The sequence below is a fragment of the Trachurus trachurus genome, assembly GCF_905171665.1.
Source record: "Trachurus trachurus genome assembly, chromosome: 12".
Taxonomy (NCBI): Eukaryota; Metazoa; Chordata; class Actinopteri; order Carangiformes; family Carangidae; genus Trachurus; species Trachurus trachurus.
The window spans coordinates 9,318,173-9,333,090 of NC_139908.1; the positions used below are offsets into that span (position 1 = coordinate 9,318,173).

The 14,918-nt window shown below is 41.5% G+C and overlaps 1 protein-coding gene across 2 annotated transcripts in view; it reads right to left on the minus strand.

The window, feature by feature from the left end:
• The window catches only part of fibcd1b (fibrinogen C domain containing 1b), a 102,806-nt gene that overhangs the window by 3,380 nt on the left and 84,508 nt on the right, over positions 1–14,918 (minus strand). For both annotated transcript variants that reach the window (XM_083982977.1, XM_083982976.1), the window contains exon 7: positions 416–595. In XM_083982977.1, coding sequence (XP_083839103.1) covers positions 416–595 — 180 coding nt within the window. The remainder of the gene's footprint in view (positions 1–415; positions 596–14,918) is intronic.

Below are 14,918 nucleotides of genomic sequence, written 5' to 3' on the forward strand. Positions count from 1 at the left end.
CTTCATTTCAACGGCGGGTTTTTGTTTACGCTGCAGGTCAAGCAGTGCAATTAATTGGCAGTAATTTAATCAAGGTGACAGGTAGCTGGCTGGGATCTGATGGTTGGGGAGCAGAGACACAGACAGCGACAGTCCTCTTTACTGTGCCACTGTCTGCATGGTTTAACAAGTGGACACAGTTAAAAAAAAGGAAAACAAACACACTGCTGTTGCACTAGAAGGCAGCATATGCTGGTGCTCGGCTTTAAATTAACCACACTCCTGTGACTTCTGCATTCACAATTAGATGAAATGGGAAAAAATGAAAAAATAAAAGTGCTATTGCAAAAATAGCATCAACTAATCAGAGTGTCTACGCAGCAATTCTTGCAAGCAAAGTCAAACTAGTTCACAGAGTGTACGGTACACGACATACCTGCGTTGCCAGAATAGTCCCCCACGGTCAGAGGGTATCCATCATCATCAGGGTCCACCGAGAAGAGGCCCACTCCAAAGGTACCATACTGGGCGTAAGCGGTGCTATTTTCAAAGTCTTCCAAGTCGATACGCAGCTCATAGTTCCCCTGCATGGACAGGGCATGGATCTGCTTCAGGCCTGCAGCAGGAGGAGAGGGGGAAAAAAAGAAAAGAAGAGTGAGACACAGACCAAAACAATCCATTACAAAGTACTACCATTGTTCTCAGCAAACAATATGGGGCTATTTCAGAAGCCTCTCAACGCTGTACATTTTCTGGGAAATAAGATGTAATATGGTTTTTGTCCCATTTAGAGTCTCCCGTTGCATGTGTAGGGTTTCTTTCCAAAACAAGATTAGAGTTTTCTAAAGTGTGCGGAGCCTCTGCTGCAGCTTGTAGCGAGGATGGAGACCAAGACGAATCAATAAAGGTGATTTTTTTTTTCTTTAATGAGGTTATGACACAAACGATTAAGGTTCCTTTCACGCTGACATGCAGCTGGAACCATTAATCTATAGTTTAAGGTATCAACCTCTATTGACATCACCACTAATCACATTCAGTGCGTTCAAAATATCCATCTTTAGCTACATTCAGCAGAAATAACCAACGTCTGCAGCCTCTCCTGACCTGGCTGTGCTAACGTGTCTGGAATTGCTCTTAACTTTCTAGGACAAGGAGGCAGCGGATCGAACCAACTGTGAGGCAGAGGGAGGGGTGTCACAAACTTGAAAGTGCATTGTTACTGCATGTTGGAAATCTCACAGTTTTGCTTTCAGAAGATATTATCATTTCAATCAAATTTAAAAAAGTACATGTCCTTCCCAGGACTTTGTCTGTGAAGGTGGAGCGGCCTGAGATGCTGTAAAACCGATGATTATCATTCACCGCACGACTTCTAAAGGCTTCACAAGGTTATCTGTTTTGTCAAAAGGATTTCTAAAAAGATTCAATTTCACAAAGAAAAAGAAAAAATATTCGACCAAAGAGGCTAAATTGTGGCTACTAGTACGCTTTCCTATCCAGGATGGGGAATTGGCTTCATGAACCAAATCTCCTTCCTCCACATGAGAAGGTATTTCTAGCCTGTAGAAAAAAAACTAAAAACACGTCTAAACTTGAGACTAATTCCCCCTGCTGTCTCTGAACATCAAAGACAGTGACCTGACTTGATATTAAAAGTTATCGTTTTAATAGCGAAGAAAGAAATGTAAAATTTAACAGCAAGGTCAACAACATCTGTGGCCTCTTGATAATGAACAGATACTGAATTCGCACTACTCTCTCTCTGTCTCTATCTCCATCTATCTCACTCCTGCTGCTGCACTAATGTGATAATTTCAATTCCCCTCAGGTCAGTTCAGGAGAGAGAGAGAGAAAAAAATAACTGCTGTGTTTTCATGTAGTATGTTTTCTACCAAAAATAAAGAAAAAAAGGAGTAACATGTGGTTGGACTCATCATTAGCACAGGAACAGCTGGATGCACGCGACTGCTTCAAAGAGTTTTTTTGATGTTATGCATGTAAAACTAATTTGTTATATAGGAAGAAAAACATGTTCATTTACTCTTGTAGAAATCCCAATTAACTTTTGATATAGCTCAGTGTTACATTGCAGCTCATTAAAGAAACACCTTTGATTTAACACAATTCACACATCATCATTTGTTTGAGGGGAAAGTATGTTTTTACAAATACTCCATTGAGCTGCTGCTGTTGTTGTTGCTGTTCTCAACTTTGTGCGATTCAAACTTGCCGTCTTCTTCGTCGGATGCCCTGAACCGATCTTTTAATTGTTGCTCATTCCTTTTGGAAGGAAGAGTGTTTAAGACAGAAAGCACCCGAGGGGGAAATAATAAAAAAACAGGTTTCCATCCCTTCTTCCTTGCCCCCCCTCCTGCTCCACGTTTGCCCCCGCTGCGTTGGAGTGATGGTGCTTCCCAGGGCAAGTTTCCCCTCTGCTGGGTTGATCAAAGCTACAAGAGGAGTAGCGTGTCAGGCAGAAAGGAGCAGGAGGAACTCAACCTGGGTCCCTTCAACACGAAAACCCAAGACAGGAAGACAAACAAAAAGTGAACTCAGCCTCGAGACTCTAAAGCAGCCTCCCCCTCTCCTACCCCCTGCTCTTGGCTTACAAATGCACTCTATACGTTTGGAGAGCTTGTTTGGGACTGCAGCTTTTTTGATGAAGCTTCAAAGGCTGCTTGGTTAAAAACAATGGATTTTTAGAGCATGCGGAGGACAATGTCGGCTGCGATCACTGGCTCGGGGTTTGTTTTACTGTAATGTTACAGAGAATCAGCATGAAAAAGCCGCTGCGCCACAGGAAGCGGGGTGTTTTTACGGCGCCGAACGCCGTCATATTACCTCCTACGGCAATCATCACCTTCGCAAATGAAACTCATTCTCCCTTTTTAAAGCTCACAAACCTCAAACTGACTTTACCTAATTTGAATTCTGCCGTTGTGCGTGAATTGCACTCCGAGAGCACCTTGTCTGAAGTTGAGGGCTAATTTGATGACAAACACAGCTGAAAGAACCCATTATTATTCAGAGACAGAAGCTGGCAGTCTGGGCCCAGGCACTTAGTTTGGATTTAATCTAGCCCAATGGGAGGTTGATCCCGCTCTTTTCATTTTCACAGTGGATCTGTATATTGGAGGAGAATTCACTCATTAACACGTCCGTATACGCAGGTAACCCTCACGTGCACCATGCTCCGTGTTTATTATCATACAAGAATATAAATACTCAAGTGCACATGCAGCGGGGAAGAAGGGCCGCTGCACGCAGAGAGACTCGCACATAAAACGCAACAACCCACTTTCCGCGCGCATTCATAGAAACAAAAATGGCTCACTTGCAGAAATAGTTTTTCTGTCGTTGCCCTCTGAGAAAAAGTATCAATCCACACAAACACCTAAGGGAAAAGTACCCTGGAGTGATTTGACAAACTTCAAAAGAAAGACTTGTTTTCTCTTTCTGGGAAAAAAAAAAGAAAAAGAAAAAGAAAAATATACCAGATGCAACACAACTCTATTTAAAGACTGTGTGGCTTCAAACTGTATTTACATAACTTTAATTCACACTCTAATTAAAGCCCCAGAGAATCTCGGCGAGACTCTAATTCAGAATAATTAAGGAGGGAGACAAGTGAAATAACAGCAGAGACTACTTTGGTTAAAATCTAAATGCTCAGGTGTAACTCTCTGTTAATTAAATGCTATTGTTAGGTTATTTAAAATGGGTTTTAATACAAGGGAGAATTTTGAGGTGTTTTGCTTCAGTATTAACATGCTGATTGCTCCGTTGGGGAGAAGCTCTCTTCCTCTTCTTACTGATTTGCCATTAAATGGAAGCTTAGCAGAGGAGTCAAAAAGCTCCTGTCCTCCTACGCGCTTTAGATGGGCAATTAGGGTATCTATTCTTTCCTCCCTTTTATTCTGCAGAGCTTTGTATCTGGGCCATATTAAGGTCTGTTGTTTTTAATTGCTGTTTGTCCTGGTGTTCTGTCTACCTTGTTTTTATGTCTGTAGCATATTCCTCTTCTCCTTTTATCATTATTAAAATGATAATTATATTCATCATCATTATTATTATTGTACTGTACATGAATGTAAATGTGTGTCCCAACTCTGTTGCAGAAGTTCCCACAGTTGTGTTTAACTTGCAGGTTGCTTCCCCTCCACCTTTTGTCCAAAGCAGCTTGATTAGGTTTAAGTCTAGAGACTGAGCTGCTCTTCCATCATTTTGGGTCATTATCTCATTGTAGGACGAACTGTGTTACCTGTTTTCTCCCCACCTCGCTGTTCAGACAGTTCCACTTCCTACAGTACAGTTTATTGTTCTATAATGCATCAGAGGGAGCTTTGACATGCTTTAGTTTTTTTGTTTTTTGAATATACACTTTTGGAGAGTCTATTGATCGTTTTAGGTCCGAGTGTTATTGATTGTTTTATGTACGTGAGCCACATCAAAGAAAATTTTCCAGAACGACAATAAAGTTTTCTCATCCTGATTTGTGCTGTTGTTATTAACTGTCAGGAATTGTTTTCACTAAAGATTCAGAAAACTGTGAGTTAACCAAGGAGTCTGTAGTGCTACAATAAATTGTCACCCCATAACGTTATAACGCCACATTTTGTAATAATATGCTGCATTTTGTATTAAAATTCTTGAAATGTAATAAACTTTGCCACATTTTGTAGTACGTTGTTACATAATGCACCAAATTATTACATTTTCTTCATGAAAAAGTGCAAAACCCACATTTTGACATAACTGATGCAATATGTAACAATTTATTACAAAATGCGGCAAAGTTTATTACATAATGTCGCGCCACAGAGGCTTTAACTGCCTTAGCGATTTGAGATAGCTGCTAATATTAGCATGCTAATGCACCTTCAAACACCATCATTTCAACATGTTAGCATGCTATCATTTGCTTATTAGCTTCAAACACAAAGCAGAACTGACGACGATGAGCATACTGGTCTAAACCAAAGTATTGGGCAAATGAAAAATACAATTATACAATGAGAAAAAGGGCAGCACAGTGATACAGTGCGCTGTAAACTCACAGAGAGAAGGTTCTCCGACTCCCACAGCGCAGAGACATACGGTACATACAAGGCTGCACTCTAAATTGCCCATGGTTGTGAATGTGTGTGAGGTTGTTTGTCTCTATGTGTCGGCCTTGTGATAAACTGGTGGTCTGTCCAGGGTGTAGCTACCCCACCTTTGCAGTGTGTCTGGTGGGATTGGCTGCAAACCCCTGCGACCCTGCTCTGGGAGCCGATGGATGGATTAGGAGGGAAAAAGTACTGCTTCACCGACAGGTGAGGCATTCATGTACTAGTCAGAGTGGTAAAAAAAAAAATTAAAGACTACTTTGACCAACAAATAACACCGCTGTGCTGTGTAGCTGTATCAGAGACCTTGAGTCAACACTGAATTAGAAACCCAGGCCCTCGGGGGCCCTGAAAGCATCAGCTTGTCTGATTCAATTACACTGTGTGGCAATAACTGAAACAGTAATGGCCTGAGTGACTCCTGATTTCTTTCCTAGCACTCAGGTCTTGCAGAGGGGCCTCGTGTCAAAATCTAGTTTTAATACCTATGAATATTTCAGTGTTAATACTTAATACCTCCTACATAGTGCATATTCTTAAACCAATGTTTAGCCAAATTATCACAAACTAATTATGCAGCATACCTGGGGCAGGAATACTGAATGGCTTCTATGACTCTGGGCTAAGTGTGTGTGTGTGTCTCTCTGTGTGTGTGTGTGTGTGTGTGGCTTTAAAGAGGCTCACTGCTGTCCTGGAGCCCCCTATTGGGTGAATCCAGCCCTGCCCTCAGATTCACTTCTCTTCAGCACACAACACAACAATGAGTTCACATTTTAAGACTCCTTATTGTTTTCTCCAACACTTCAAACAACAAATTCTCAACGGGTCGCAATCTTTTTCAACTTTTTCCCTTTTTAGATAAATCTCTGTGTCACGCAACCTGCATCATAGCAGCGCAGTTACTCAGTGTCACCGAAGATGAAGATAAATAACACTTGCAACAAAATAAATAAATAAAAATCTGCATCTCATTTTGAGCAATCAATGTGTTTAGTGATAAGGAATCTCACTGGGACTGCACCTGATTAAAAAGCAGATTGATGAGAGAGAAACCTTGAAGTATTCTTTGCCTTTAAATCATCTGCGTTGCTACCGACTCCTTTACACTGTCTGCAAACAACTGTCTCAGTGCTCAAAGCTTAACATTACCTACGTCACATCCATTTTTATCCTTCTGTGCTACACATGAAAAGCAGGCTGCTATTATATTTAGAGCAAGCTAATACATGCGGGAGCAAACTATTGGTTTCTCTTTCGTGATAAATCTATGGAAAATGACAATAGAAATGATATATCTCTGCAATTACCCCATTAAACTAGGTCATGGTAATCCATAACTCATTTTCACACTTCTGAGGGCTATAGGAAAGAGGACAAATTTAGCTTGTTTAGAACATGAAGACAGTAATTTGTCATTTTTATCTTTTATTCATTCTGAGAGGGCATGTTGTGTTCTCCGCAACTAAAGAGAAACAAAGCTCGAGCCTCCCTGACATTGATTAAACCATTACCACCAGAGATTCCTGCTTCTTCAATGTGATTTTACAGCTAATGAGACTGACATCAATGACTTGATTAAAAATGTAGAAGACCTCTGTGAGATGTCTCCGTGATGCTGCTAAAAGGCCCAAATATTAATGATTTATTTGCTTTTATTTGAAAAGTATGTAGGGAAATGTATTGGATGCTTTTAGGGGACGGGTTGCAAGTCCTGTGCTCTCACTGTCTCGGCGTAGAGAGCGCGGCACTACGGGGCATAAAGGAAAAGAACAAAAAACAGATCTCTAAACCCAACAGAGAAATGATTACACTCCTCTTTGCCGCTTGTGACATTTCTCGAAGTTAATTATTCATCATGCTTTTCTCTCTCTACTGCTGGGGGGCAGCTCCTGAGACTGTTTCAGCTGAAAAGGAGGAAAGGAGCAGCACTCTTCCATCTCCTCCTCCTTCTACCATAACTCAACCCATTCCTCGTGTTTTTTTGTTTATTTCCCCTCCCTTTTCGTCTTTCTTTTCCTCTTCTCCTCTCCATCCGTCCTGCTTAATCTTCCTGTCAAGCTGTTTTCCTCAACAGAGATTGCGGACGGGGGGAGGAGGAGGAGGAGGAGGAGGAGTAAGGAGGAAAGGGTGGGCTATTTCCGTAAACCAGGAGGACGATCGTCGCCGTGCCCTTTGCCACCGGGTGCTCGGCTGGTGAAGCGGCTCTGTGAGCGCACGTCTGCTGAAAAGCTCGCTGTCGTCTTGCTCTCAGGGAAAAAGAAAAAGGCTCTCGCTATCGTCCGGTCGCCTCTTGTCATCAAAAGATAGGAGCACAGGGAGAAAAACAGAGACAGGTGTGTGCTGAACTCCTGGGCTCGCTGCTCCCCCCGCAGCCAACGCTGACATTTGGCGGGACAAAGAAATTTAAGACGAACTGTCACACCCGTGACGTATCTTCCCTGTTTGCAAATTCGTCTTGCAAATTCCCATTCAAGACTTTATGTCAGTTTCTTTTTAAACTCTGGTGAGAGACTTTGATGATTAATGTCGGCTATAAGGAGGGAGACACTAGTTCTGACGCATGCTCTTTCTGCTGCACTGTATACACGGCTTTGAAGTGCAAGCTCCTGATCCCTTGTGTTGAACAAATATACATAACATAGAAAGTGCAAGTCTTTTAATCATACCCACTCACTTTCCTCTGTGAACGGTGACTGTTCAGACTGACTGGAGATCAAATGATATATAGCCTGTTATGGGTGGCAACATGGTCTCAATTCTTTCATGTGTAACGGAAAGAGAATATGTGGGGGCTGTGATTTTTTTCTTTTTTTTTTTCCTCCCAGGGTTCATTGCATTCGTGAACACATGCAAAGTGCCCCGTGTTTCACTGTACAAGTGCATAAGAGGCTGATTCCACTATATCAGGAAAAAAAAAAAGAAGAGAAGTGATCTTAAGACCGAATACAGAATATTCTTAAGCTGACTGAACATTTCAGCGGCGCTATTTGCTCAGCAGCAAACACATGGTGCCGTTCCCCAGGCTGAGTCTAACTTGGGAATAATGATCTTGGGAATGTTTGCTCACTTTGCCCACAGCGCCCTCATTACAGCTCTCAGGAGTCACTTGCTTCATCTTTTTTGAAGATAGATACATTTTGCGATATATTATTAATACATATTGTTTCCTTTTGAATCCTTACTGTATGGGTTTCCGAACAGAGAAAAGCTGCATATTTCAAGAGCTGCTGCCGTTTTCTTCCTTTTCTTTTTTTTCTCTCTCTCTCTCTTTCAAATTAAATCCATCCAGCGGCTTTAACTCCTGGTGAGGCAGACGGAGGTGGTTCAGCATGACTGCAGGTGTGGAGATGCGCCTCTGTAGATGCGATGAATGGTGTGTAGGACGACAGCGTGAAGAAGGAATTACACTACTAATCTGCAACTCTTTCATTTCGTAAACCCCGGCTGTACACAGAGATGTTGATACTATAATCATGATGGTAGCATGATGCTTCTAAATCAAGTTGGAAAGCTCTGGATGCTGCTCGTTATCATTACACGGCCAAGGGTCATATTTAAGTGCACGGCGTGTAAAGCCAAAGTTATACAGGAATCACAATGGCAGCCAAGCTATTGAGCTGCACAGCTGTGGCGGTGCCTCTCCAACAGCGCTATTAAGTGATAGAGAGAGACAACCAGGGGAGAGAAAGTTATTATGGTGGTGTTGTTCTAATGTAAGGTGTAATTAAATGTTAATCCGCCATGAAATGTGTGCACGCTTCACACTGAAATTCTGCATCAGGGACGAGTCTGGCTGCAATAAAACAGTTTTAAGGGGACGGGAGTACTGTATTTTGGTGGCTTTTAAAAAAAAAAATCAGCTTAAAGTAACAAAATACAATAATTCAGCAGCCTTGTTGCATAAAGTGAGGATAATATAAATCAACAGGGGTTTGCAAGTGGGAGTGATCAGTATCAGTTGCTCCACTATTACCTCAATGACTTTTACGATTCCAGTCTTATTGCTGGGAATGTTTTACACCCCCTGATACTCTGATACACTTCTAATCCCCCTCCTCCTCCTCATGAATTACCACCAATGCACGATATGCAGGATGTGAAGGAACTTTGCAGCTTCGTATAATGGAACTGAATATTATTAATTTATAATAATTTCTATGATTTTTCAGAATATATGAACTGGCATAACTAAACTGGTAGGCACAGTGGTGCAGTGGTGTAAGCGCTGTCGGCTCACAGCAAGAGGCTGGCTGGGGCGCTTCTGTCTGGAGTTTGCATGTTATCTCTCCAGGTACTCCCGCTTTCTTCCAAAGACATGCATGTTAGATTAATTGGCAACTCTGTATTGCCCATTCTGTGAGTGTGAATGGGAGTCTGAATGGTTGTCTGTCTTAATACGTATGTGAGTCCTGTGATTGACTGGCTTGATTGACTCCAGCTCCCCCCCGCGACCCTAGTGAGGATAAGCCGTACAGAAGAAGAATAAAAACACGAATGAACTGGCAAAAGAGTAAAGACATATTGAACACTATGTCTAACCTAACACTTCAGACATGTTTCTCAATCAATCTATGTAACCTAAGATGCTGAACAGTAACTGTCAAACAGCAGCTTAACCCATCAGGACAAATTACACCCTGGTTTTAAATGCATCTCCTAAACAATGCCTCATCATGCAGCACAGCAAGGCAATCACACATCTGCTTCACAAACCATATGCTATGTACATCAGTAAATGGGCGCAGAGGTGTAGCTAATAACCGAGGTAACAGGGATTTAAGATGCAGGTAAGAAACCTAGTTGTAAAGGTGCTGTAACCACAAAGATGTTACACCCAACACTGTCTTTTATTATAATTATTCATAAGAAAATAAAACTGTGGATATGTTCAGATGTGTTTTTTATGAATATCTTTTAACTTGTATTATATGAAGCTTCTGTCTCTCCATTACTTTTACAAATGCACTTTCCCCCCAGCCACAGCTGTTTATCCATTCCTCACTGTATCAGACGTTGAACTGTAACATTCATCAAACTATTTGAACTGTCAGTGTTTCTCTTGCAGCTCACCTATCTATTTCAACCAAGACTTGTCTGTGGAAGTCCTGTCTTGTATCTGACTCAATATGTCAGTAGATATTTCCTATTAGTCAAATATCCTTCATTTTTCACATAGGTTGAGCTACGCCATGATTTTTTCCCTGTAGCCTGTGGAAACAGCAGAATTAAAAACCACTGATTGACAATCGCTGCTCTGTAGCATTGGCGTGATTCTGTCTTTGATGATGATTAAAGATGATTATCTCTGACAGAATTACGTTCCATATATGTAAAAATGCAAAAGCCCGGGGGGTATTTCGTTAGGTGGTTATAGTTAGTTAGAGTATGTAGATGTGTTAAATGTTTTATTTCTCCTTTTTTTCTTTTCTTTTTCTTTTTTTTTAACAAATGATGAGATGTCTGCGACTACACCATGTCTCTGCTCGACTTCCTCCTGTTGCCAACTCACTGAAATCTCTCCCCCCGGCTGTCACTCCCATCTCTGTCGCAGCACATCTCCCAGTACTCATCTGAAATGAATGAGCAGCGGTCGCCTCGTCTCTTGTTGCCGCCGCTGCTGCTGCTGCTGCTGCTGCTGCTGCTGCCAGTGTGAAGTCACAGTGAGAGACGGAGGAAAGCGACAAGTTTGCACATGTTTCTTATAATGCGGCCTCGAACAATTTAATCCTTTGTTTGTACTGTATGGTTCAGCTGAGCTTGATTTTAGAGCGCCTGCCATGCCGGCATCCATCTGCTTTGAAAACCTCTTCATCCTCGCTCCTGCAATTTTTCCACTCTGACTATTATTAATGAGCAGGTACATTATATTAATTGATAAGAAGAGGCAGGGGTTGGTGCGACACGCTAGATGCAAAGCTAATTGGCGGGACACAATGATGTATGGTTGTGATGAGTCTTTATTAAAACTAATCATGTCCTATCCGACTAATATTTCCACCATTGTTTAACCAAGCAACCATGGCAATTAGGGATCCATCAAGAACACACAGTCACACACACACTACACACTATTTTGCCATATATAAACCTGCAGATCTTCATTTGAACTGAACATATGAAAGAGTTATTTTACCTCATCACTGTCATCCTCTTTGTTTACCTCCTTGTCATCATCTCTGTGTTTCACTCCACATGGATTTGACGTCCTGGTATAATATATTATACATAAAACATTGCCTTTGCTCTAAGAATAATTCATGCAGACATAATTGAGCGCTGAAGCAGAAGTCAAAATGTCTGCTGTGACTATGCAGTTGACAGTGATTAGTGACGGTAATAATACCGCACATGCCATTTGGATTCACGTGTTGACAAATGTTTGGGTTACTGAATTGTGCATTTGAAGGCATGAGTGAACAATAATAGGTACTCAGGGATAAAAAATGAAAAAAAAAAAAAAAAAACACTGTAAAAGCTTCAATTTTGTTCACATATTCTCTAGGTGCAAATATGCAGTTGGCTTTTCCCTAATGATATTGTTCAGCGGGGGCGGGTTCAGAAAGCAAGCCATTGAAACATACACTGTATTATTTGCTGACTATTGTGTTGCATTTAAGGTCTATTGTTCTAAAGGGATAGTTCAACATTTTGACGAATTGTCCCATTGCCATAATCCCTCACTCATCAAATACACAATCCAACAACTCCAAAACACTCTTGTGGACAAGTTGTGACCTGCACATTCACCACGCTAAGAGGTAATAACGGAACGTTACAAGTTGTTTTCGAGGCAAGTGCAGAGACTGCTTGCCAAAAACTGCCCCTGAAGGGAACTTGCATCAGCAGCGTGGTGAATGTGCAGGTCACAACTTGCCTATGAGAGAGTTTTGGAGTTGTTGGATTGTGTATTTGTTGAGTTTGATGAGGGAAAGCGCGCGGCTCTGCTCCGCCGTTCCAAAAATAGCTTGCACCGACAATTAAAGGTAACAAACCTACTTCTAAAAATATAGGGATTATGGCAATGGGCCAATTTGCCAAAATGTTGAACTATCCCTTTAAACTTGTCCAGTGTTAATATGCAGGAGAATATATATTTGTAACTTGAAGTACTAAAAATCATCTCAATGATCAGAGGAATCAGATGAGACTGTTGTTTTCTAAGGGAGCCAATGAAAATATGGAAAATTTAAGGTAAATACTTAGATAAACCAAATCCTAGAAGGTTGGTCAGTGACTGCATGTTATGATGTCACAAAGTCACTGAGGTCTAAATGGCTTGTTTTAAGACATTGAGGTGTTTCTGAATACAGACTATGTGTATGTCTCTGTGGACTGAGGCTTTGATACATTTGCAGTAATATAAAGCATAGATCTGCTTTACATCAAAAAAAGACATGGAAATCTAACTTTATACAATTCTGGACCTTTAAACATTGTCTACTTTCTCTAAGCAATTCACTGGTGCTCATAACGATTGGTGTCATCTCGAGAGTTTTGAAGGGCACCATATGTGCACAAGTGTATTGAATATAATCCCACTGTTCTACTTATGATGCTCTTCAAAAAAAAAAAAAAAAAACAGCAACGTGACAAATGAAAATCCTCAGAGTTGCTGCTCCTGTCCCAGCAACAGTCAAGCCAAGCTGCTTGTTTATCCCACTCAGCGGATAGATTCATTTGTCAGTGATAAGAAGGACAGGTAAGTCACGGGTGACACAACAAATTTAAGTCTCTAAAGTCATGCAGATTTCAGTGTTGGTTAGCATCACATAAGATTAATTTATCTGATACTAGATCGCTCAGATAGGTGTCAGGTTTGCTTTCAACTTCACGCCTCTGTGAAACTAAATGCTTCCAAATGCCATCCACCGGGCAAAATAAAAGAGGGGATTTTGCTCAAGTGGCAGGATTAGAGTCATAAAATCATGAGAGAGAAGAATGAGAGCCAACAACCCATCACATCTGATATCATCAGAAATTAACCTTTGGGGTGGAAAGACTGAGCCAAGAGTGGTGAGGGGAGATACGAAGAGAGGGGCGGGGGGGCGGAGGAGAGAAACAGACGCAGGTAGAGAAATGCTGAGAGAGCTGGCAGGCCTGTAAGGCTGTAATTCAGAGAGAAGACCACATTAATATTTAGAGGTGCTCTCAGGTAAAACAAAATGAGCAGAGCCGGCCCACCTTTATGGGAAAGACGGGCAACAGACAGGGCATAAAGATCCAGCAGGTATGCATGAGTCATACTGACACAAAGCTTCAAGGTTTTGCAGTAGAAGACACAATTGTTTCGGAGGGTGAGTCAATTTGCATTAAAAAAAAAGAAAAGAAAATCAACTCAACAGTAGGCTACAGCACGGGCAGTACCCACCACACTGTGAGCCTGATACAGATCCATCCACAAGTTGTTCTTTTCTTTTCTTTTTGTAACTTTATCAGATGCAAAAAATGTTTGAACCTGATCTGAAAACAGATCTGTGGCGGGAACAATCCACAATCCAAAATAAACCTCAGCATAATCAGATCTGATTCAAAACATGGGCGACCCAAATAGACCCAAATATATATAGAGAGAACACCAACACAGGTAGCAGCCAGAACTAACTAGCAGCCAAAAAAAAAGCAGCAGCACAACATTTTTAGCTTTGCTAGGAGAGTCCAGACTGAAACACCTCTGAGTGGCTCACCATTGTATTTCATGCAGACATGGATTTTTGCCTTTAGTCCCATGACCAGGTTAACAAAAGTCTCGACAACTAGCAGATGGATCGACGGCACCTAATGAGTTAACGACTCGTCTTCAGCTCGACATTATAGCTGACACCGTCATGTGGAAGATACCGTATCCACATCTGCTCCTGTCAGTGATTACAATGCACCACATGAACAGAGCTGACAGAGAATCCACTTGGATTCACTTGGGTATTAAATATTTTAACTACACAGACCTGAGACCTGCTGCAGAAGAACTGCACCCAGACCTGCTGACTACAGACTGAACAGAATTTGTTACTGGGCTGTGAGTCCTGTGAGAACCTGTGAAGACCTCTACTATAGGTTTCCTAATCTGCCCTGATGGGTTGAGTCCTTAGGGAGCGAAAATAGTAAAAAAAAGAAAAAAAAGAAAGAAAAAAGAGAAAGAAATGCATTAAAAAGTGAGAGCTGAGCTGCAAATCCAACTCAGCAAAGAGAATGTGTGAGATGAGAGAGGAAGACACTGACAGAGAGGGAAAACAGAAGCAGGGAGCCATCGTAGAGCAAGGGATGATGAGCATGGAAAAGAGCTCTGAGATGCTTCGAGGACTTTGATCACAGGCACATGATACCATTAAGGCTGGGCAAGGGCAGTGCAATGGCCTTGCTAAGCCCCTCCTCTGATTCCAGGGTCAAAGTAATGAGGAGATAGAGAACCAGAGAGAGAGAGAGAAAGGAAGAGGAAGAGTGAGAGATTGTCCAAATGGGCCACACATCCTCAAACCCTCCAGTGCTATTTGCTTGTAATGAGGTTGGTGGGAGTTCAGTGCTAATTAAGCGACAGGCATCATTAGAGTTTGATGATTTTTTCTTTCAATAGAGAGTCATCACTATCTCCTTTAAATATTAAAACTGTCAACAGCAAAGCTCTTTTGGACCGTTTAGTAGAATAAAAATATCCACAAAAGCCATGATTGATGGAGGAATATGAAGCTAAAATAGAAACCAGATTAGCGTGTTTAAAAACCTGGGGTTGCATAAATGCTGTCAAGACTGAGCTCAAGAGTTTAATGAAAAGAACATTTCTATCCTGAGCCTCCCATAATACAGTGTAAAGTAGCACTGAGGTGACAGACA